The sequence below is a fragment of the Xiphophorus maculatus genome, chromosome 17 (assembly GCF_002775205.1).
Source record: "Xiphophorus maculatus strain JP 163 A chromosome 17, X_maculatus-5.0-male, whole genome shotgun sequence".
Lineage (NCBI taxonomy): Eukaryota > Metazoa > Chordata > Actinopteri > Cyprinodontiformes > Poeciliidae > Xiphophorus > Xiphophorus maculatus.
This window is the reverse complement of record NC_036459.1, coordinates 5354900-5377880: the sequence shown is the minus strand read 5'-3', so window position 1 is coordinate 5377880 and position 22981 is coordinate 5354900. Positions and strand designations below refer to the sequence as shown.

General features: G+C 38.9%; 1 protein-coding gene across 2 annotated transcripts in view; it reads right to left on the bottom strand.

Annotated features, from left to right (window-relative positions):
* Positions 1-16528, bottom strand: part of LOC102218983 (IQ motif and SEC7 domain-containing protein 3-like) — a 95772-nt gene extending 79244 nt beyond the window's left edge. The window contains exon 1 of one of the 2 annotated variants that reach the window (XM_014471868.2): positions 15694-16528. In XM_014471868.2, the coding sequence (XP_014327354.1) occupies positions 15694-16295 (602 nt within the window). In that variant the 5' untranslated portion in view covers positions 16296-16528. The remainder of the gene's footprint in view (positions 1-15693) is intronic. The other variant, XM_023350229.1, reaches the window with a different exon arrangement.
* Between the last annotated feature and the right edge of the window lie 6453 nt (positions 16529-22981).

The following is a 22981-nucleotide window of genomic DNA, read 5'->3' as shown; positions in this document are numbered from 1 at the left end:
TTAGTAATACTCAGCCTCCATTTAAGCAGAAAGTCCCTTGAGAACTTCCTGGCCTAGAAGGCACATTGCTACAAGCTAAATCTTTCACATCAAAATACATAAAACAAAAGAAGTTAAAGTCAACATAAAACATGTACAAAGTGTAGCTTAGAAAACAATTGCTAAGCTCTTCAGTTACAAAACTCAGTGGACTATTTTCTCAGTGGATTTGAATTAGAAAACCTGCATAAGTAAAAATCCCTGACTTGAGGTATTTATGCAAAGATGCACACTCGCACCCCAAAACAAGCATTCAGTTTTGGTCAATGTTATCACTGGGGATTAAACTGAACTCGCACGATCTGCTTTCTGATTTTCAACACCCCTTTCCCATTTACCCCCGTGGACCAAAACACTGCATCTAAGCTTTTATAAGCTCCTCCACACACTGCATCTGGTACACACAGAATACAGTACCCTCCCCACTTAATGGCACTTCTGACAAAAATGTGTATATGTTGTTTTGTTTTTTTTTAAATGCATCTTTAATAGCATTTGCATTATCTCACACTAGAAATACCGCAGTTCTCCAACTGTTAACCTAAAGGATGTCTCTCTCACTCCCTTAACAAGCTCAATGCCTTGCATTCAAACAAATATTTTATACTTGGAAAAAATAGAGAGCAAAATTCTCATATAGAGATGTACTTGGGTTTGCTTCACATACAAGCATTTTCTCTGACTGTAACTTTATGATAACTCTTTTTTTTTTTTTTAAATAATCATTTGAATCCAATTTATCTAATTGTCTAATTTTCTATTTGTTGTATTAGGTATATGGTTTTATTACGGGTGGAAATCTCTGATCTCTACCAGATAATACACATCTGGATTCACAAGCTACGATCTTCCAATACATTTAACATCCTCATCAACCAGCGATTCAATTATATAGGATTTACTTCCTCATCAAGATGCCTCTGGATTTAAATGAACTTAGCTGAAAAATATGTTTGTTTAAATAATTTTTCATTAATAAAAATGAATGAAGCAATTCAAATTTCTATCATTTATTAATGATCATATAATCTTTGCGTGGAAAATGTTTGAGGGTTTTTTTGACATTGAATCCTGATGCATAATATAATGTCGTGTCGTCAGTTGCTATGGCAATTAGCCTGCATGCATCCTCGCGCGAGAAAAAATGAATACGAATAGTTTTGAGTTATTCTTCTGCGTTATTTTTCGCTTTGCTGTGGCCCACTGCATTGAATTAATAATACCTACATCTCCAAGCTTCATTTAGTTCACGGAATTGTTCTACCGCGGCAGCGTGGCCGTGGGTGGCATAGTCTATATGCCCTCCAGCGTGGTGCGCATGCGTGAAATTTCCAGACACACACAAAAACCAGCAAGGGGTATACGGCATCTGTTATGGTTTTTGCGCATGCGGATATTAATAGTGAAATATCCGCTAAAAAGGGATGAAATGCTAGTCTCACCATGCGTGGAGCTGAAGGATGAAGAACGACGTGAATCTGCCTCGGAAGACGATGGACTGATAGGCGTCTCCACGCTGATTCCATGTCGCAGTTTCAAGTGAGTGATAAGGTTAGTCGTGCTTAAAGTGTATTCAATAAAGGGCGCACATTTTGCAAACAGTATTTGCTTTATCAAGCTGTCCGTTTCTCTTGCAAAAGCCAAAGTGTGGCGGTGAATATATCGGCTCCGCCAATTTTGTTGTGGTAATTAAGCCCGCGCGCCTACCCGCACAGCTTCTTCGTCTTCCGGTCTACAGGAAGCGCTGGTTGGTCAATAATTAGTTTTATTTATTTATTTGCATTTGTACATTAACATCGAATTTAACCGATACAATGAGGTAAAATCTGGTCTAATTAAAAATTTCCTTTATAAAGCACAGAAATTTAAAGCTGCCTTACCAATGCATTCCTATCACGCATGTGCATGTCCGTGGATCGATGAAAACCGGTTAATATTCCCATCACTTGCATTAATGATGGATTAAGCATGATGGTGGATTAGCTTGAAAACACGTCCCTAACCTAAATCTCTTCTCAGGTATCCAATTCTTCAAAAATACATAGATTTTCTTTTTTGGATGCCTGCCATTTCAACTCTTTTTGTAAATTTGTTCACTAAGCAAAATTCCCCTGAAAGCTTCATGTCAGCACAGACTTGGGCTGTACCAAGCGGCTTAACCTGCTTTCTGTAAGTGAAACTCAGGAGAGCTGGAGATGGACCAAAGAGTGAAACCTGCTCTCCCAAGAGAAAGGCCAACAAAGGAGAAGAAAAACCTTTCATGTTCATATTCAGACAAAGAAATATTGTCAGAAAATCTGTTATATAACACTTCCAGAACTGTATTTCTCTGTATACACCAGAGCAAACTATAGATTTAAAATCAGCTCCCTCCAAATCTCTGTCAAATACGGGGCTGGCTGAAATAGTCTTATTCAGAGCTGTAAATCAGTGTTCTCCTCTTAACACTTTGGGTCAGACAGCAATAACTCTGGGTTTAGACAGATATAAAGGAGAATGAGGTTTCAATACACTGCATTTTTTTCAACCACACAGTGTTCTATCTGGGAGGAGTCCACAAAGGAGGATGCCAAATTTTCTAATTTCCAAAGATGCACATGCTACATTATTCTGCAGAATGGGATATTGCATTATTATTTATTTTTATTTTGACTGTAATTTATTATGCTAGCTAAAAATTAGAATGATCTAATTTAAACTAGCCCTAATATCTAGTCTTTTTAACAAACCCTGCAAAGACATCTGTACACTAGTACAGTATGGTTTTGTGCTTTTCTGTTTTTAAGTTACATATGTATGTTGTTATGAAAAATATATAATAATTCAATTACTTATATGTTATGCAAAATACCAGTTTATTTTTTTCTGCAGCCTTTATGTTTGGTTCTGTATTTGAAAAGCTCCTTATGACAACTAAAATCTTTACTGCCACTGATGCAGTTTGAAACATGCACTCATGTTTGTCTCACTGTTTTTTTTTTTTCTCTAAATAGACAAACCAAAAAGGGACAATGACAGCACTCAAGGCAAAATATTTTCTCTCCACTTTTCTGCTTTCAGTGCCCAAGCATACAGCGTCTATTTTACAGAACTTCGTCCACCAATAGGGTATTTACTGGCCAGAGTGCAAGGTCAGTGCTCGACAAGAGCCAGATTTCAGAGAAACAAACTTTGAAGCACAAAACAAAACACACTCCGAACTTTTTATTATTTTTCATGCCTAATAGTTCTAAAATACACTTTTGTGGCACAAAAAGCGCCTTGAAGATCATGTCCTTTTCAAATGAAAACTCTATTAAGATAGCTGTTTGATACTGTAACAACAGAGTATGACTACCTGATGTTGTAACCAGAAAAGTCTTTGTTTCCTTGATGATAAGGACACCTTTTCAAACAGGAATGTCTGAAATGGATGTGTGGCTGCAAAAGCCAACAATGGTGCTATGCAGGCAAAAATTACTAAGCCTCAAAGGTACAGTGTAAAGGCCTCATATCTCATCAGCTATAAAAAGTAATCTATGGTAAATGCCTCCTTCCCCAGGAATATTTGTCAGTAATGTTTCTAAGATTATGCTTAGAACAGTGGGACTTACAATTGTTTTTATTTGACATAATTACTGCATTGCTTGTGATATTTGAATTATTCTTGGTAACAGTTAATCAAAGAAATCGGGGTGCTGAGCTCTGTGCACAAAGCCAGAACCAGAACAGAAATGGCCCATCCTTATTTGGATTGGCAGTTAAAAAAAAAATTAAATGTCAAAAAGGGATCTGTTTACATCAATTGCATTGACCATACGTCAGTCTTGATTAAGAACCCTTTATTTGAGTCATGTTTTAACAACAAGGAGTGGGACAGAACAGTGATTTTCCTTCCAACGCAGGAAATAATAGTCAGAAATGATATTTTGATTTGCTGTATCTCCATCACGCTGATTATTTGGGACCAACTCGACGCTGGCATTGTCGGTATGACGTCTCCCACAGAGGAGTGATAATGATTTATGATGAAGATGAGCCAACAATGACAGAAGATAGAGAAAGAAACATGAGTTTGCATGTGACTTCCAGCTGGTGTCTAGTATCAAAAACATCCAGATGCTCATGTTAAGCGTAAAGCTACGCCATGTACAAACAGGCCTAATTTCATCCAATTTGTATGAATAATCTAAAGCTATATGCTTAAAAATAAAATTCTGAAATTTCATGGGAAGGTGAATGCACCAACTGCTGCAGTAAACAAACTGTGTAATTCTATTTTAATTAACAGATTTTGCATGTGCAAATGAATGTGTCTTTTTTTCTCCTTCTTCTTCTTCTAAGCCAAAGTGCAATAAAGCATAGCTGAAGCTTTGCTGAGACTGCATGTGATCTGCTGAGAAGCCCAAGAAAGCCAATTGGACATGCAGTGCCTGCTCTGATCGGCTCTGCAGAGCCTTCCAGCCTCATGTCCACGACTTTGAACATTACTCAGGACCTTGAAGTTAACCACACCTGACATTTCCTCAGGTAAATGCATGTTTGTGCAGAACCGTTTCAGTGTGTGCATGTGTGTTTGTGATCGGGATTATACTCAAAGCCAAACTAAACATAAAGATGAAACGCGTCACCCTACTATTCTATAGTATTTATGTTTAGTGCGTTAGTCTGACATTTAGCGGAAACTGATATATTCTTATATACACAGTGTCTTACTTAAGTGTTTATACTCCAAAAATGTAACTATAAAGCATAATTTAAATAATGTTTTGGGGGGTTTTTCTCCCCAAGATCACAATGGTAGGTGGAGCAGAAAGTAGACTATAAAGACCACAAGCTAAGGTTTGCAAAACTGCTCGATAGGATAACACTGGGCTCAATCCAATAAATAAATAAATATAATGGGCCTCAAGAAGCAAACAAAACTGGTTTGGGGAGGCTTTCTTGTGCAGTTGGAGCAATCTGTCCCAGCATAAATGAATCATCATTTGGCTGGAGCATTTTAGCATGCACAACAACAGTTAAGGGCTGCAGCTGAACCTCAGGAAGCCACAGTGCCAGCACTTCACGTCAAAAACGTCAAATGGCATATGCAAGTATTAGGATCAAATTTAAGCCTGGTAGATAGTTTTTTTTTTTTTTTTTCATAAAGCGAGTTTTAAATGTCATATTGCTGATCGATAGATTACTTATGGAATAGATTACTTATTCCATTCAACGTTGCAAGAAGATCACGTTTGAAGATTTTCATCTTTAAATTTGTGAGATCACAAAGATTCGGACCTGTAAAGATGCTCAGCAAGCTCGAGTGGTAGAAACACCGATTTGAGGGCTAAAAATCCTCGGCGTCAATGTGATGCCAAAACATTTTACAGTTTATACGGGCAAAGATGACTCACCATCTGTTCACAGTGATGCAGGGCAGATTTGCTGCCATTTGTACAAAACACAAGCATAATGTCTTCCTCTAAATCGTGTTGTGACTTGCCAAAAAAATTAACAACTTAGCACATTTGGGTTAACTTTGCTGATGGATTGCTTGAGTCATCTATAAGGCTTTAAATCTTGAATCAGTTGTATGTTTGCTCGGACTGTACTCAGTTCCCACAAAAAAGAGAGAAGTACAAATAGAAACAGCTCCAACAGGAGGCCATAGTGAGCCCAAAGAGCCTATCCCTATTTGAACACGCACATGCACTCGTACATATATGCTCATATGCAAGAATGCACAATTGTGCGCATGGCCCAAAACAGTGACAAATGCCTGTTGAGGGATTTTCACCGCTAAGCCCCCAGGAGGTGAAATCCCTTTGACAGATGGGAAGCTGTTTTTCCATAACAGCACATTGCTCCCTGTTTACAAGAACCTTCAGAGTGGAAGCTCACTGATTACTGACAGGAATGCAACAGCACACTTCGTCCCCCAAGAATTCCAGCTCTGCGGGGTAAAGGGCAAACAGTGGAGTAGCGCACACAGATAAATCATAGTTTGATTTTTAGGCTTTAGTCGGTAGTCATCACATTGCATGCATCAATAGTTTTCTGATGCACTTAGGAACTTTCAAGAAATTACAATAAAATATCATGCACATCTAACATTAAACAACTGAACAGACCAAGTATATGATAAAACATCATTGACTTATTTTACACAAAGCCAACTATTACTGCTCAGTCTGCAATAGTCTGGCTTCAATTGCTGGTCAAGGTCAGCGAGGGGCTAATGGCAGCACCCACTGTATGTTGAGAAAAGCAAGAACACTGCATGTATTCGCCAATCGCTGGAGACTTCCAGTAAGAACATGAAATGTTTTTGGACTTGCTACTTGTCACTTAAAAACAAAAAGAGCTGCTAGCGAAGCCTGAGGAATCAATAAACGTTGCTACAAATTTGCAACAAGGGATCAGCCTCCGGAGGAGAGGAAACAAGTACCAGTCTGGAGACATTACAAAATAAGCACATACTTGCAACGCAATTAGCTTTTATTACATTTTTTTTTTTTCAAGTTATATTGTCTTTGTGATCGTTTGGAACCAAAATTATAATGAAATGAGATGCTTGATTAATTGCGGAGTCCTGCACATGGCCAGTAAAACTTTGCTAAATGTCTTTGCAAAGACATTTAGCAAGGATGGATTTTGACCGATTACTTTTTATGGCTGTTAGATAAACAAAACAAACAAATACTGACCCAAAACGTGTTGCTCTGATTTCATCCCAGATAGTAAGCCATCTGTCCAGTTACTGAGAAATATTATTTCAATGTTAATAGCACAGTTTTTTAGATAATTTTTTTTCTATGTCTGAAGTTAGGTAATTAGCAATAAAACTACTTAGTTTAAGTTTCTTTAATCTTGTCTAATGCATTAAAAAAACAAGCATGAAAAACATGTAATGCTGATGTAGCAGACCAAACCTTTCTTTTCTAATGTTGATGTAAGATAATGAGATAATAAATCTTAAAGAAAATGTGCAGCCCTATTGTAGTCCATTGCTTTGCAGTAGATTTCATCGTGTATTGTAGTTGATCTGCATTTTTTTGATTGTTAACCTTTGTTTTAACAGTGTTTACATTTTGCTTGAAATGGAAAGTCAAAGCAATTGGAAGTGGTACTGGGTTTTTTTTCTTCTTCAGAACACCGTGTTTGTGTCACTCTTCCCAACATACTTGTCAGTCTTGGAGTAGTTGATTGCAAGTTCCTTTCAGTATTTACTATAACAAAGTTCTTTTAGCATCTCTTGGTTTACAAGCTTGAGCTCTGATGATTCCTGGGTTGTACATGAACATCGTAAACCAGTCTGACACAATCTGAGGTGACAGTTTGGATCAGCGGGTTGATACTGGGACACAGTTGGCTGCTTCAAAAGGACATATATCATAAATATAAATCTCAACAATGTTGAAAATATGTCCTTGTCTGTGCCTGGAAACCAAACAATTTAAATAAACTTTTCTATTTATGCCAAAAAGAGAGGTCAAATATTCAGCCAGAGTTATGGCAGAAGTTTGTTGCATATGATTCAACTGCAACTTGCTGTGGAACATTTATTTAAATATTAGTGCGGGTGAATGTTTGCTTCTAAGATATATTCACGACACTGTGCAAAATCCAGAAAAAAATGCACATCCTTTCGTCATTGACTGTTCAAATGCATCCTCAAAATGCTCAAAATGTATTTATCCACATGACGACTGAGTGTAAATCTATCACCAGAACTGCTGCAGGTCTTTTGCTGCATACAGAGGACGACCGACAGGAGCGTGCACGGCTCAACTCGAACTGATGTGGAGGGAAATGTCATTTTTATGACATTGTGTTTACAACATGCATCACAAAATGCAATCCGATTGCATCGCGCCGCACGAGTCGACGATGGCGTTCTCATTTGCAGCCACCACCGTGAAATATGCAGATTACACATGAATGACACACTGTTCTGATCGCTCGTTAGGCCTGCTGCTAATTTGCATGCGGATGAAACTGAAATAAGGGAAGAAATGAGATAAACTAACCTCCAACCAGGAAGAAAGCAACTCGGTGTGCAGGCAATGTAACACAACTAACAACGAAAACATAAATATCCTGAGATGTAAATGCCATGTTTATGCACAAAATGATGTGTCGTTCGAATGACGTTTCTGTTTATTTCTGTGGCAATAGTGTGGGAGTGTTGCTTAGAGAAACGTGAATGTTAAAAACCCAATTTGGCATTTTTGATTGACTGAAAATTATAGCGACGAGGGATTCGGGGAAGAGGCTGTTTGCAGTTTAGCCGTGAGGTAAGTAGGGCAACATTTGGGTCCCTCAGTCCTGTGGGGCTTCGCTGTGGAGTTATTCTGTCTTTCTGTAATCTGTCCAATTATTTGGCCTGTCTGTCATGCTGCTTCCTGTGAAGGTGCAACATTAACCCGCCCAAATATTAAACAATGTTCCTAAAGAGTTTTCGAAGCTTTCACTCAAGATTTATGCGGTAGGTGTCCTCAAAATTCACACAGCTAGTCAATCAAAATGTTAAATAATATATTTATGACGTATTTCTACCAGATATCAAAGTACTTGCGCCCTGTGTTTAATGTAATTAATATGGTATAAATAATGTTGAGGTGCTGGGTTGTGTTTTTGTATAAAAATGCAATTTAATAAAAGTGCATGCAATTACCTTTACGAATGAAAATTCTCTAGAAGGAATACAATAGCAATCTGGAAAGCTGATTCTGAAATTGTGTTCTTTTTTTTATTATTATTTGCAAGTAGTTTCATTCCCCTTCAGGGCCACCATAAGCACAGCTATCCCAACCAGGCTTTAACAATAAATATATATCTATATAAATATATCTATATATATATATCTATATATATATAGATATATATATATTCCAAACACTGGAATTTCATGGCCTTTTAACACCCCAAGACAGGAATAAACACAAATAATCACGCATGAACACACACAGTTGTATAACAGACACCTGGGACGGTCTCTATTTGTCCCCCCCACTCTCCTCAGCCGATGTACGAAGCCAGCTAATATTGCAGCACAGAGCCAGGAATCACCCGGCAGCTACATCCTCAGAGAAATGAAGCAATTTAAAAGTACTATCCACCAAATGTGATATTCATAATTTGGGCTGCGGCGGCAGCAGCCCAGTCATAACCGAGCACGTGTGGTTCCCAGGCGGACGGAGAGGGAGGAGAGGATGAGGAAAGAGCAAAGCCTTGCAGGACTAGAATGTCTGGGAAACCATTTAGCCTTCTTGAATCCGTCTCCACCCATCTACTTCTCACTGAATTCCTGCCACTGCAGTGCAGAGATGAAAAGGAGGATTTCTGTTAGACTCCAGAGACAAAAAAAAAAGAAAGAGAAAAGCTACTGATAAAATGTACGTTTTCTCCCTTTGCAAAAGGTGACATTGCGCCATGTAAATTATTTCCTACTTTTCTAAAGGTTTTACTTTTAAGATGTGAGTCTCTAATTACGTCTATTATCATAAATGGAAGAAACCTGGATGCAATTACATAAAAAAAGGAAATCATTTGCATTTCTCTCAGACCGCAACCCACTTCCTCCATTATTATTATTGTTATTATTATTATTATTGTTATTATAGTCACAGTTCTGATTACAGATGCTCTCAGTGAGTTCCTGCTGGAGACATCCTCAAAGTTCCTTATTGTCGGAGAAAGATGTTGAAGCCTTTTCCCTTTAAAACATATCTAAAGAAATGTGTTTTGTAATGATTTGAAAGCATAATTTGCTTGAAACATGATTTAAGCAACTATTGCAGCCAAACTCGGGTGAAAAATGACACTCTTACAATGACATAGCAGTAGAAATCACTGAATTTTAAGAAAGGGCCAAAATATTCATATTTGTACAAATTAAGTTGGAAGATCATCTTTTATTGTTTTAGTTTTGAAAAGGCAAAATATTAAATTTTTGATTAAAATCACTGCATTTCCAACACTTCATATGGCATTGCACTCTAACCATGTTCCTATTTGAGTCTTTAATAATATGTTAATTTCTTTGTCTTGATCTTTTTAGTGACTTCTTGTGTTTTGTTCTGTGCACTTATTGGTTGTGACTCTTATTTTAGCGTCGGTCGTTTCCGCCTTGGTTTGGAGTTCCTGTAGCGTTTTTGGTTCAGCTTTCTCTTTGGTAATTAATCATTTTCCCTCTGCTCCCTGCTCTGCACTGCCTCACAGCTGTTCAACATTCCTCTGATCAGACCAGGGGTGTCAAACTCCAGTCCTCAAGGGCCGCTGTCCTGCAACTTTTAGATGTGCCTCTGCTGCACCACACCTGAACAGAATAATTAGGTCCTTAGCAAGGCTCTGGAGAATGTATCTACACAAGGAGGAGGTAATTAAGCCATTTCATTCCAGTGTTTTGTACCTGTGGCACAATTAAAAACTTCAGGACACCGGTCCTTGAGGACTGGAGTTTGACACCTGTGGATTAGACTCACCTGGTTTCAATTACACTCCCAACTCCTCCTCAGTTTTATAGCTTCCTATAGTTAACATTTTTCATTGCTGGATCCTACGTTTGCACTTAATTCCATGTTCTGTTCTCCTCGTGCCAAACCTGTAGGTTTTCCCCTTTTTTTGTCTTTAAATCCTGATCAAACTGCTTCTCCTGAGTTCCTGTCAGCACTTTGGTCCTGCTTCAGCACCCAGAATGACTTGCATTCTTTTGGAAAGATATGCAAACTCAGCTTCCCAACACTGTTCACCGTTTTGACAGACTTTGATCTCACACTCATCTCCTAAAGCATCTGAAATTTTACATGGATCAAAGCTTAAATGAAATTGGCCTCTCTTTGACTGATTGTAATTCAGCTCATTCTTCCAAGTTAAGCCAGTTCTTGAAATTGTTCCGTATTCTGGTTACTTCCTGATGTCACTTTGCCAATTTATTGTTCTGTTGCTTCTCCCACCACTGCTGTCTCACACCTGACCTTTGCTGATTGTCATTCCTGCCTCTGTTACATGTCATGTCCTCCCTTGGTATATATTCTGCCCAGGTTGCTTTGCACCTGATAATTTGATGTCCCTTGTCATTCTTTTGCCCCACTCTGACACATTTTTCATGAATATTTATCATCCGTTCCTGCAGCAGCTAGTAGTAAAAGTTCACTAAGTTCTTCAAACTGTCCTCTTCCTACTTATGAATCAGGTCTTTCTCTGCAGACCATGAACTCTGAATGTTTTGCTCAGACCTAAACCCTCGCAGGTTTTTGTCCTTGCCAAAGGAATCGACAAAATGACAGTATGTTACAGAAACCAATGTATTTTAAAGGGATTTATATTTTGTGGACTAGCATAAAGCAGAGCATTGCAGTATTTCCTAAGGATTGCTCCTTTATTTGGATTCATATTCTTGTATATACCTGGTATCTGACCCTTCCCAGATTTTTAGTTGTTAAAAATTTCAAAACCTTCTTATTTCCTTTAAAATCCCAATAAAATATGTTTGTAATGTAACAAAATGTAAAAGTAACAGGGACCCAAATACTTTTTAAGGTGTTTTATGTGCTGCTGATCTATTGATAGAAATGATCTTACTTCTGAATGCCTGCTGTTCATAGTAGCTCATGATCTAAACTTTATCACTGATCTGAGAGGATCAAATGATTTTGCCTTTGCACCAATCAGGAGCGAGTCGCAGTAGATGTTAAGATATGTATTTGCTGAACTTCCTCATCTACCTGCTGCTACTGCACATCCTTTGAAGAAAACAGGTGCGTGAAGGAAATGGCAGAGGAGTTGCTGCGCATTCTGCTTTCCAAAAACAGGGTGGGGGGGAAAGAGGGCACGTGGGGTGCAGAGGGAGTCACAACTAGTGTGGAGGAAAACAGGCTGGTTGCCAGCTGGCATGTGCCCTGTTAACAGTTTGCATGCATTTTTGTGAGAACAAGAGCTTAACATGTCAACGAGAGCGTGTAGGAGTTAGCAGCAGCAGCAGTAAGACACCCGGAGCTGCAAGGGAATGCTGGGATTTCCACCTCAGGCAACGGGATTGCTGCATATCAGACGCTCGCGTGGCTCTACCTCTTGTACAATTACTGTCACTCTCCTGAACACATGGCTCAGCTCTCACACGCTGAGTTTTACACTTGGCAGCTCTAAAGACGTACACAGAACAGGTCTAAGGGCTTCAGTCCAGAGACTGGTTAATTGGTAGAAAGAAAGAAAAAAAAATCACGGTAAGACATACTGATTCAAACTCCACAGCTGGTGCTTGTAGCACTTAGCTGATGAAGGAAAGGACAAAATGGAGGTGGAACGGGCAACAGGTTTGAATAAAAAAAGACATTGAAAAAAAAAAAAAACTCACTGTAACGTGGAGGCAGATAATCAAAAGTCAAAATTGGAAAAGCGAAAGTGAAAATTATGGAATAACGCACAGAATTAGGGGGGGGGGGGGGGGGGTGAAGAAGAGAAGATGGGATTGGTGGCAACTTGCTTCAGATAAGTGGAGCCTTTTGAGAATCCTTATCAGACTGAATAACGCAATTGCAACACTTCAGACATCTCTTCCTTTTTTTCGGAGGGGGAAAGTTTTGCCTCATTCCAGTAAACAACTGCTCAGAGCTGGAGGCAAGCCTTGATTTGCATTCTTCAAATTACGCCACTGCTGAAGATGATGAATGTGTGATGGGCATGAGCAAGCATTTAATTTTTCATTTGGAGCTCTGCAAATGGATGCTGTGCTCCTTTTTAATTAAATAAAAAATATATAGTTGGTGTAGAAAAATGATGCTTAAATCCTTATGATGAAGTATTATTTCTGTTGATACTCATATTCTCTTACTTAGTGTAATCTGACTTTGCCGTGTGGTATTTTCAGTGAAAAATGAAAATAGACAATATTTTGCCTTTCAACAAAATTGGAGATAAGCCAGTTTCCCTTCATTTCCAATTTTCAAATCTGTCTTTTTATCTGTCTATGGCCGACCAGAGTCTAAATAAGGAATATTTATTAAATATATAAGACTAACTGTGGAATGTTTGATTACATGTGTAATCAGACATGCATATAGGCAATATAAAGCACCAACTGCCTGCAACATTCACTTTGTGCAACACAGCCGATTAAATTAACAGTATGGCTTCGAAACAAAAAGATCAACAGCAGTGGCAGTAAATGAATTGGTGAGATATTATTACTTAATTTTATGATGTATCATACACTTTGTTCAAAACTAACTTGTTGAAAGATTTCATTATGTGCAACTAAATAATGGAAGTTGAGATTTGTTGATAGTCACTTCAGGAGTTCCACCAGGTTCTATACTGGAGCCTAAGTTATTTGATTTGTACATCAGTGATATTTACAACCCAGTAAAGTAAAAAAATAAATTTATCTCACGTTGCTCATTATACAACATTTTTTTGGTCGTAAACAAGTTTTGATCAACTAAAAAAGTAGAATTATAGTCTTGAAGTGAAGCACTCAAGAATAAATTACACAATACAAAATGAAGAAATTGAAATATTTCCTGGACTTCAATTTTCAAAGCTCATTACTGATCACATAAAAACCACATGAAATTCTTATCAGCAAAAAATGTAGATTGCAATATTCCAAACGTAAATGTGTTGTATGAAACATATCAAATCAGTAGAATCACTTAAATTAATAAATAATAATTAGTATTTTTTTACCCACACCTTCTTTGGTTACTTTGGGCTTATGTTTGATGACTGACTTGTTTCTTTGCTCTTTTTCTTCAGCAAAAATGAACTTTATTAGACGCAACCTACAGCGGGGAGGATTGCAGAAAATGTGTGTTCTGTATCAGCTCGCATACATTTTTAATGAGCTGCTCATTGCAGTGATTCTCCAGCAAAGGGAAAATCCAACAACTGCGTTGCCATGGCAAAGTCAAATGAACACACATGCCTGATTAGTGAGTTTACATTGTGTCCTCGTGTCCCCCGCCGCCCCACCTTGAAGAGAAAAGCATCACTTCTTGTCTGCAGCGACTTACTATCTTGTCATAACCGGATCAGTGCTCTATGTGGAAAATGATAAAGCTTCATCACATCTCCAGTGTTTCATTTGTCACTGCTTTTACATTAGGGTAGAGCAGAGCTGCTTGAGACTATCCCTCTCTCTCTGTCTCATTGTTCATCATCCCTCGGAGCTGTCAAGTTGCATTTTTTCTTTTTCTTTTTTTTTTTAAAGAATCTAGACGGTCCTCCTTCTGACATTTATTTTACATCTCTCGTGCTGTACCTTTTTGTTTGAATTCGTCATCCTGCTGTGCCTGCTCTCGTGCCCCATTTCTGACCCTTGCTCTTTAGGAATTACAATTCAATAGCTCGATAAATTGATGTGGATTAACGGAAACAGTGGAAATGCGGCTGAGTGAAACAGATGTGGCTTGGAGCACTGCGTGATGCGAGTGTGCGTGCATGTGTGTGTGCTTGTGGCTCTGGCTGAGGCGATTCATGTGACCTTGATAGAGGCAAAGAACATTCTGCACCATGGAGAGTTCTGAGGCGCACAAACCAGCAATCAAGAACATTCCTATGTTTTGAAAAGCACAAACCTCACCAGGTTAAAAAACAAAGCATGTAGAAATATATTAATATTTAGATGATATTGAATCTAATTCACACAAAAGCACTCTATATATGATCAATCGACCAAATTGTATTTAGGAGCATTAGAGTATAGGGGCTTGAATACGACATGCAAGCATTCCCTCAATTTTCCAGGAATTTTCTACTTTCTCTGTAGCTGACAGATTAATCTGCACTGCTTCCTGGCAATAAATAAATTGAGACTGGATGTTTGGCATTTTGAAAAATTGCAACACAAGTGCTTTCAGCCCGTCTGCATCTTCTGAGAGGTCGCTGCGGCGACATATGAACACCTGCTAATGTCTTTCTGTCTCAGTGCTCATTGCTTCCAGGCACTTGAAGTTTCCCTGGAACATTTCCATGTTGGTGTCCTAATGAGGTCTAAGTCTCTACTGTCTGTATAATACAGCTCTATCAAATACCCAATGAACGTTTTGCTTGAGGTTGTTTGTGTTATTCTATTTTTGTTGTTTTTTTGTTTTTTTAGAAGTCTGTTTGCATTGTCATTCTTTTCTATGAACAGCTGCCTGAGAGACAGATTGGTTTTAAAATAATTTCTAGTTGAGTGGTGTGAACTAGAAAAAGAGAGCAGAAGAAAGCTAAACTGAAATTTTTCTGCAAAATCATAAAAGGGGGTAAAAAACCCCACTTTTTTCTGCAAGGTTCTTTTTTTCATAAAACATTCACGTAAAATATTTGGCATGCATTTGCACAATCAATACGGAGCGTGCAACTTGTTTAACAGAGGAGTGTTGTGAAAACAGAAGCAGGGCTCAAAAAAAGAGAGAAATTTGAGGATGTTATGTCTTTGTTTGCTTTCCTTAAATGTGATCCGTTACAGGATAGAAAATCTGAAAGCTACCCAATGTATTATGGACAACAAAAGAGTAGACCTGATCATGACATCTATCTTTTGCCATAAAATAAGCTATGAAGTCTTTTTCAGCACTAATGTAAAAAAAAAAAAATTTCCAGCTCCTGCCGATTATTAGCAGCTCCATGTAGCTGCTTATAAATCAGAAAACGGACCCATTTTCGTTATACCTGGTTTGTGCACAACACAGGAGAGCTACTTACTCTGCTTTCCTGGCCAGTCCAACCGAGCGGCACAGAGTGCTTGGAGTCTGCGGAACCAGAGACTTGCAGCAGGCGCTCCTCTTGTCGTCCTCGGCGGACTCGGAGCCGGCTTTGCTCACTTTGGGCGACTGCGGCGAGGTGGGGACGAGCTGCAGCTGCTGCGGGTGGTGGGAAGACGGCGCAGGGGGAGTCGGGTGCTGCTGCTGCTGAGGCTGGGCTGTCTGATGGACAATTTGCTGTTGCTGAGGAGGCGGCGGCTGCTGCTGCTGAGGCGGCGGCGGCAGCTGCTGGCCGAGGTGAGCCGCTGCCTTGTTGCCCGGGTGCTGATGGAGGTGGGCCGGCGCTTGGGGACTGGCGCTCCGCTGAGTCGGGTGGTGGTGGTGGTGTTGGTGGTGGTGGTGATGCTGAGAGGGCGGCTGCTGGACGTAGAGGTGGGGGTCCCGCAGCTGTCGGTTCTCCCCGATCAGGTCCTCCACCTTTCGCTCGAGTTCGTCGATGCGTTGGCGCTGCGTCTGGATCAGGCTCTGCTGGTTCTGGACGATGGTGGTGAGTTCCTTCAGGTACAGAACGGCTTTCATCGGATTATCCAACAGGCTCTCCATTACTAAGAGTGGGCTAGCTGTGCTTTGTGACGGGCTTCCTCTTCAGCTGGTTCTGGGGCAACGACGCGTCGACTGCGGGGCCTCCGGACTGTGAGCTGTCTGTTCGGGATGCTGTAGCGACCAGTCTCACGCCTCTCTCTCCGCTCCGGCGAGGTGGGTAGGCTCTCTCTGCGCGTCTGCCTAATGAGGATGCCAGAAATGGTGCTGATGCAAGTGGCGGATGAGCATCAGCAGAGTGCGGAGGCGGAGCCGTAGTGAAACGGTGATGTCAACACGCAGCGCCGACAGGAAAGCAGCAGAATTCGTTTTGGTTTTTTGCTGGGTTTTTTTTTTTTTTTTTTTTTGCATGTTTTGAATGTTCTAAGTATTTCACTACACCAACTTCGGATCCTCAAGAGCTAATTCTAGCTGTTATTTCAAAAATATATTGGATACATATTAATGTGACTATTTCTTTTCATATGGCTGATTTGATAAGACATGAAATGATTACATGTTGGTCAGTAAATCCAATCTCCTTTGGGATTGTCTGTTTAAAAATAACCTAGATGGTGATTTGACATAGCAACATCATTATCAGGTTTGCGTATTTGACAGAAATGTGAAAAGTCTGGCAGATTCTGAAGTGCAACGCTGCACGGAAAGGGATGAGGATCTGTGCAGCTGTAGTGTGTTTAATATTTTGTCATAACTCCCTCAAACATCAATGTACTTTCTTTAGATCAATGAAGTAGCATAAAATTTTGAATTGGAAGGAAAAGAATAGATTTTTTCCAAAATGTTTTACGATCCTTTTATCCTGACATCTGTAATAGTGTTTTGGCATGAATGGTGGTGTTCTGTGAAGACCAAAGAGGTTTGGTGAAGCATATTGGTGAACAAACCTTTGGAGGAATCTGGCACAACTACAATCCAACCAATACATGTCTCCCTAAGAGTGGTTAGATGCACCCACCAAACATTGTATTTATGCAGAAGTGGCAAAAAGAAAGCTGTAAGTCATCATGTTTGGCGTTTCCCAAAAGCAATTCAGGCGATCTTGGAAGAAAGCGTGTTGAGATTAGCAAGTTCTTCAGGGGATTCAGAAAAGGCCTTTTGTGTTTATAGATAAATAAATAAAATAAATAAAATCTTTATATATATATGTATATATATATATCTTTTCTTTAACTAATTCAAATGATCGTAGAAAAGCTTCTGTTTTATCGGGAAACTAATTAACAAACCAGACATTTTTGTGGTTTTCTCTTTGAATGCCTTCAGCTTCAAACAGTCCTTCCTTATTGATCATATTTTGGTTACCTGATTGGTGAAGCATTTGCTTATAATTGCGTAATCAACTTTGTTTTTATGCATAAGTGGTACATAGTTGTGTAAGGAAGTGATGCATAAGTTTTAACATTCCTCTACAGGAAAAATTGGAAATGTGTGGATTTCCTCTGACACTTCCCACTGAAAAACCCTCAAGGAATCTTCGATAGCTTTTTCATTTTTATGATACTTGTATTTTAAAAAAATAGAATTCTGGTGCTTGAGTATGATTTTTTTCTTATTATTTTTGTTTTGCAAGTTTGATCAAGCAGAGGTACTCTTTCAGGGTTTTTTTTCTCACCTTCAGCCAAGAAAAACTTAAAACACAGTTGTTGCCATGCAAGCAAAGAACGGGCAGAAAATGGAGAGCTTGCAGAGTTTTTAGTGATTTTTACTGCAGGAAACCTTGGGCTGTTTTTAGCTGCACATGCTTAAACTGTGAGAAGCTTAGCACTCTGCTACCAGCTAAATGATTTCCGGCGTAATAAAGCTGATTGTTTTATTTTTCGAGGTCACATTTTCACAGGAAGATTTGTGTGCCACGATTAGTCCTAATAATCTCTAAATGTCAGACTATATTTATAGATTTCTATTTTCTCTATTACTTCCAGTTTCAGCAGATTTTTTTTTTCTTTCTCGAAGCAGCATAGAAAGATTCTTGATGTCTAACACTCTGAAATATTAAGACCACAGAGGCGAGCCAGTGTGGCTGCAGCCAGGTCTCTCCTTCCATATGGCTCCTTTACAAGCAGCATAAAGTGAAAAATAGGATGCAGGCTACCCGGAGCCAAAAACAAAAATTCCCTCAAGTAGGATTGTAGAAATGGAAAATGGTCCAGACGGTGACTTTGGTGCAAGGGTGAAATCTCACCCCTAACACCAATCATCCCAGAAGCGAGCGGGCCCTGGCGTGGTTGGATATCACTCACCAGAGCAGACATGAAAACGTTGTCAGCGTCTGAGACGATTCATCATCAAAATCCTACTTTAACACAATCTGATATTCTTGTTCCAGTTTAAAACATTTGTTGCCCAAAAGACTCGAGTTGACAAGGTTGTTGTCGTTCCAACGCATCGTCCTTAAGAACTTTACTCCAAAGCTGATTTTCGACGGCATCGGCTCACTCCCCGTTGGTGCCGTTGCTTCTCTGGTGGAAAGCACACCTGCTGAATTTCTTCTCATTATTATTCAGACAAAAATGAGTAGTGTTGTGAAATTTGGAGAGACAGAAATGCATGTTTCAAAAATAGAAAGCTAGGCCCAAAACAAAAACCCCAACATAGAACCCCTGTGTCTGTTTCACCAGATTTTAACTATTTTTAAAGGCCCTCTAATTACAGTATCTAGATTCAGACAGATCAACGTCTGAGAAATACGCCAGTCAGGAGCTAAATGACGCTCAAACATACTGCGGACTGTTTCTATGGCGCGCACAGCAGAGGGAGGTCCAGGTAAGATTCATTATTCTGTATTGATTCTCTCTGATGTCTCAAAGCCAAGGAGAAGATGAAGATAAATGAGAGAGAGATATGTTACGAAAACAGAGAGTGAGACTTGAGCAGTGAAAAGGGAGCTGGTTTTAATGTGCATATTTCCCACATTCTTTTTAGTCAGCGGTTCCTGTCGGCGTCAGCATGGACTGCAGTTTATAAAATTTTGAGTGGCTTATTGTAGAAACCGGGAAGAGTCCTTTGAGGAGCGCTAAAGAAGCTCTCAGGGTGTTTGTTTCTGCCATCAAAAAGGGACTAAAAGCCACGACTTTGGGCAAACTTGTTCTTTCGCAGAGGCAATTTCCAAACATCCTCTATTGCACCAGAATTATTAATAATTTGAAGCAGGCAGCTCACACACACACACGCACACACACATACACACACACGCACACACACACACACACACACACACACACACACACACACACACACACACACACACACACCCTCCAGGGAGACCTAAGGCAACAATAGATTTCCCCTCTGTCTTGTGTCCAGAGTTTGGTTTCCACTTGCAAATGTTACCATCTATTTCTTAGAATCGTTAGGAGTTTAAAACTGTGCAAGAGCCCATATTTTATTTTTTTTTAAATCAAACTGCCGTAAAACTTGATTTATTTTTGTTGTCATTTTAAATCTTCCTCTTGAGTAAACAAGAGGGTTCTCTAATAAGGGTTGCATCTGGTTGACCTCTGGCCGGCTTCAGTGTCCAAAACCAATAGTCATCAACCTTCTCTTCCATAAGGAACATCAATAAGAAAGGAGAAAAGCAATGGCGACTATATGGTAGATTAACTCAGCTTATCAGGTTTGACAGAAACAAAAGTGTGGACTATGCAGGGGTAACAGCAATCATCGATTTTGTTTGATGAGATAAAATGTACTGTACTCAAAGTTCTTAATGAAAATATCCTGTCCAGAATACATTAGGATTTTATAAGCAATGCAAAGTAGCACAGTCTGTTTTCAAAGGTCTCCTAAAACTACATGATAGGTTATAGGTAAAAAATACATATATTTTGTTGCTGCACGTTTTATTATTCACCAGAACTAGGTGGGGAAGATGAAGCCCAGCCTGCTGGGAACTGCAGCTGCAGGTGATGAAACAGCCATGAAACAGTTTTAAAGGAGATGCAAACTCAAAGACAGAAAGTCCTCTAAGCCAATCTGATTCCCATCTGCAGTTTATGAATTGTGATTAAAGTGTTTTCTTAGCAACAGTGCCACATTTACAGTTTAAAAATTATTTAGTGCCTTCAAACCTGTGTATGTGTAGTCTGAGGTGTCTGGCTGCATGGAAGTTTTTTCTCTTTTATGAAAATAAGAAATGATCTACTCCTGCTTAATTTTAGGTTCTTGCGCATTTCTGACATTGACATTTCCTACATGGTTCAGATCATCAAACAGGGATAACTTCAAGGAGCAGAAAATCAGTTTTCAAATTGGGATCCAACACAATCTGGCCCCATCTCAAAAAAAGGTCATGGCAAAACCTCGTAACTGCTTTTTCCTACCTTTGCCAACAAATGCTGCCATCAATCGGTTCCAAAAATTGCCAATGAATTGTTTACTTTTCGTTGGAGAAATTATATCCTGTTTTTTGCAGAATTGTTTTTTCTCAGTTACTTTGGAGGGTTTTCCAGTATGAATAACTTGATGTCATGTCACACACCTCCATCGTATTTTAGTCCAGAGAACAACTGAGACATTATTTGGACCATCCAGTGGAAAACGTATTGATCTTCTTTGTATCATCGCCCTGCTATGTTGCCCAAGTGTTGTTGAACTTAATTCTACAAACTGATAGCTGGAAGTTAATGTTCAGGATTTTATCATAGACAGAGGAATTCAGGCTTCCGGCAATTACAGCAAGTCATCCAGGTCCTAAAGTGGCTAAGCTCCAGACAGTCATACTACCACCAACCGCCAGAAGTAGATGTGACGCAACCTTCATTGCTTTATGAATTTATTGAATATTTTCCGAAAGTCTTCATTAAGATATTTTATAAGACATATGATATGGGTCTTTGTTGGGTTTGTTTTTTGGTCGGCTGTTGTTTTAGCCTCAAAACTCGACATGGAAGCTATTTTTGCCCAATGCGTTTTATTATTATTGAATTATGAACACCAAATGAGGCAAGTGATGGTAAAGGTTGGTTTTTGCGGTTTTCTCCCGCCTCTCAGTAAATGAAATAATAATTTGAAAACTACATTTTATATTTACCTGGATTATCCCCATGAATATGAAATAGAATACATTGGATTGATTTATATAGTCTGAAACGGCGAGGTGCAACAAAGCAAATCATAAAAGAACAAATTTGAAACTGATGTATATCTGGATGTAGGTTCAATGAGATGGGGGAGCAAAATCATATTACAGGGAACAAATTGAAAGTGGGAGTAAGTTTTTGTTAAATTTGCACAGCTCAAATGTAAGAGTATGTAAATTCAATTTCAAAGGTCACAGCTCTCAGTAGAGGTACTAAGTTTTCCCATATTATGGAGCTATTTTACCATGATTAGTGCTGCTTTGAGTGTTTAATAAAGATTTAGTTGTAGAGAGAGCTTAATTGGTTAAATGTGTGGTGGGGAACCAACACCGTTGGTTCAAATTATTCACTTTTAGCTCTAAATTTTCCTAATGGCTCACATGGATTATATACAGTACAGACCAAAAGTTTGGACACACCTTTTAATTCAATGAGTTTCCTTTATTTTCATGACTATTGAAATTGTAGATCCACACTGAAGGCATCAAAACTATGAATAACACATGTGGAAATATGCACTAAACAAAAAAGTGTAAAACAACTGAAAATACCCCTTATATTCTAGTTTCTTCAAAGTAGCAACCTTTTGCTGTGATTACTGCTTTGCACACACTCTGCATTTTCTTGATGAGCTTCAAGAGGTCGTCACCTGAAATGGTTTTCACTTCATAGGTCAACCTGCCCTGTCAGGTTAATAAGTGGGATTTCTTGGCTTATAAATAGTCATGAAAATAAAGAAAACCCATTGAATTAGAAGGTGTGTCCAAACTTTTGGTCTGTACTGTACATATACAGTATATACTGTGTATATATATATATATATATATATATATATATATATATATATATATATATATATATATATATATATATATATATATATATATATATATATATATATATATATATATATATATATATATTCATGTGCTTTTCCAACACTTCTATCTGCTGCCTTTTTATGTTATTATGAATTAACCCTGGAGTAAAATCCAATTAACATTTCCTGACTAAGAAGAGCATTTCGGGTTGAGTGTGTTGAAGACTGTGTGTTTTTTTCTCTGTCTAAACCATTAAATCCAACAGTCTGATGCTATTAATGCAGTTCCAAGGCATCTTTTCTGTGCCATAACTCCCAAATATAGACTAGAGGAGGATTGGATTTGCCAAGAAGCTTCTTGCTCGTCGCATAATGGCTGTAGTATGTGAACTTAAACGTGAGATGTCAGACTGGATTATTTCCAGTTGCTTTTTGGATTCGGTCTTTTATGTTGATGTTTTGAATTTGGTTATGATTGAGTAAATATTGCCAGCTCTCAATACATTACAGAGCTGTGGTTCAGGTTGCATTAGCAGCACAGCCTAGCGCACCATAAATCAGAGCAGTCCAGCAGTGGCTGAACTTGAGGCAAATACCACCAATGTGATGAACATGACTGGAAGTAAAGGCTTGATGAAACACAACAAAGCATGGATCTCACAGCTAGTTGGTGGTTTGTACCAGCAGACCACCTTCTGTGTTACCCGGTCTCTCAGCTAATAAACACACCGCCCATGCTGTGCGCGCGTTGGAAGATTAATGACATCAATCAGAATCCTTCATCAGGC